Below are 2626 nucleotides of genomic sequence, written 5' to 3' on the forward strand. Positions count from 1 at the left end.
TCGAATAAACAACCGTTAATGCCTCTGTTGTAGCGACATTTGGGTTGTTACAGTCCGCTGAAAGGACACAAGTCTCAGACTCAGAGATGATCAGCATAGAAAAGCCGTCTTAGAATGATGTACCACTCGTAGAGTCGTATGTGAGACGGAAACCTCAGCTGTGTACACAACACCACTAAATGCTCCCTCTGAAGTAGAATCATACACTACAGCATCAGTGATAGTGCCAGTCCTCAGCTCTCTGAGGAAATTACACAGCATCATGCGTGGAAAACCACTTCGTACTGGCAAACGAGAACGCATCAGCCGGCACAGCTGTCTCAGCATCAGCATCTTCACAGATAAAGAATCCTGTGTTCGCAGAGCCATGAGTCACAGCACCAGCAATGACTTCATTGCTGTCAACGGCATCAAACGTCAGCAGCACGTATTGAGCCAGAGTCAGCCGGGAAACAGTCACAAGATTTGCCTCCAGCTTGAATCGGCTCACAGCAATTGAACCGCTTAAATGGAACCGAGTCTCCACGCCATCATAATCAACCAAAACAGACACCGAGAAGTTGGGCTGGCCTGGTGCTTCCTTATAGTATGAACAGTCCAGCTCAAGTGAAGGCGGCCCACCCCGTGCCTAAGATCAACCACCGTACTGGTTCATCCAGCAGCTGTAGATTCCGTCTGTTGTGGGCTGTGAACAGCTCTGTTTCCCTTAATTACGCCTGCGCGTGTGTTTACATTCGTAGTAATACGCTTGTTTGTTTGCGTTTCTGTCGCTGTGGGCCTGCAAGCCTGCAAGCCCGTCCGGGGAGCGTCACCAGAGCAACAGTGGCCTTTACAAGTTCTTCTCTCCACCAATCGTGGCCATTCACCAGTGCTGAGGTGGAGCCTTAAGCACAGAATGTGAGCTTACAGCTGAGGCGTTTGTAGGTGCTCTTATCGTATGTACTGCCTTCCGGCTTGTTGGAGGATGCTCTGTGTCACTGGAGAGGTGGTTGATCGTGTTGTGGTGATGGAGCCGAACTGTGCGTAATATAGTACAATGTGCTCTGTCCCGGACACAGCTACGTCACGATCGTGGTCAAGGCTGCCATGATAGCTCACGTCCTTCTGGTTCCAGAGTCAGAGGCTGGCCCCAGTTTCACACCACCACTTACTTAACCTATCACTGTTAGAGTGCTCAGTGCCTGGGCTTAGATGGTCTAATATGTCCGAAGTTTTGGAGCATGCCATTCTACAGATGTGTTCTTCACCTGTGTGAGGATCAACATGGACAAGTGTATGTATATGTATGATGGAGTTTCAGTATCAGTGTATGCCATTGCTCACCCTCCAGACTGCTCTTTGCCAGTGCAATGTCGTGGCGGAAAGATGTGTAGCCAGTTGACAGGTTTGCGTTGATGGGCTTTAAACGTGTTTTAGTTCGTACGGTTCCTCTTTATTGGGTTGAGCATGTGCCTCAGGACAGCAGCAGTGGCTCTATATGGGTTAGTTGAGAGGGTCCTATAAGCCTCTTGCTGCTTATTCAAAAGGACTCTCCAAGGCACATGTATTGCCCAAGGATGTAGGAAGACTTTTAGTACCGAGATTATACAATTCCATTCTTACAGAGCAAAACACAGACCAAAACATGGGACCTGAGTCGTTACACTCAAGCACTTGCACCTTGTTTTGTCAGCTGATACTTAAATCGAGTTGTAATCTTCATAGTCTTCAAGATGAACACGTTTGGAGGTAGTTATCTCATTATAAGATTAATATCGGGTCCTTCACAGAAGTGCATACTCGCATTAATAGCTTGGTTCATCCTAAACAGATATCGTATTATCGTCCAAATGCTGATTCATCAAGTACATAACCATCAAATACTCTGCTGTGGTGGTGCATTTCAACCAGGGACCTGTAATTGCACCAATTGCAAAAAAGAAGGACCACCCTAACCTACAGAGTACAACGTATGCTCCTTTACACTCAAAACTTTCTCAGTGGAACTCAACACGCCAATATGCCCTTCACAATAACATATTTTTGAGCAAAAGTGGACATATTCAGCAGAAGATCTGGTCTGCATTCGATTATTCTGTAAACTTCGATGGAAAACCACCAGAGTCAACGAGGTGGGTGAGTTTACTCTGTAAGTTGGAGATACATACAGATGTGTATATCATTTCTATTTATTTGTCCTATTAAGGATAATTTAAGAAGTAGACTAGACGGTTCACGACTATTAAACACACTTTCATGGCCCTTATTCAAGTGCATATAAGTGATGCATTGGTTGATAATCGTGTTTCTTTTGCCTACTCCTTTGAACAGACAATTACAGTCTCTCTCATTGGCTGTGCATCGTATATAAAAGCTTCCAGTACCTCTCTACCGAGTTTTACCTCTCTAACTGTGTTCTGAAGATAGGTTCATTCCTCAGAATTACATGGTGGTCCGTTTGGAACAATAGCGACTACACTTAAGAGCCCTATACATGGTCGAAACCAAGCAACATATATACTTGCTACCTTTTGCATCAACAAAGATTGGGCCAGCTTTCTTGGATATTTTAGGCCATTGCCTGTAGATTTTATCCTCTAACTCCCATTTTGACAGCTGGTGATTTGAGAGTGGCATACATAGGCTT

The 2626-nt window shown here is 45.2% G+C and overlaps 1 protein-coding gene across 1 annotated transcript; it reads right to left on the reverse strand.

Annotated features, from left to right (window-relative positions):
* Nucleotides 1-250: 250 nt before the first annotated feature.
* On the reverse strand, nucleotides 251-1227 carry CYBJADRAFT_164704 (uncharacterized protein; the record flags this gene model as incomplete). Its single annotated transcript, XM_020213870.1, has 3 exons — nucleotides 251-628; nucleotides 908-1017; nucleotides 1152-1227. The coding sequence occupies 3 exons, from the start codon at nucleotides 1225-1227 to the stop codon at nucleotides 251-253; spliced, it is 564 nt and encodes a 187-aa protein (XP_020068105.1).
* Between the last annotated feature and the right edge of the window lie 1399 nt (nucleotides 1228-2626).

Source organism: Cyberlindnera jadinii, assembly GCF_001661405.1.
Source record: "Cyberlindnera jadinii NRRL Y-1542 unplaced genomic scaffold CYBJAscaffold_21, whole genome shotgun sequence".
Lineage (NCBI taxonomy): Eukaryota > Fungi > Ascomycota > Saccharomycetes > Phaffomycetales > Wickerhamomycetaceae > Williopsis > Williopsis jadinii.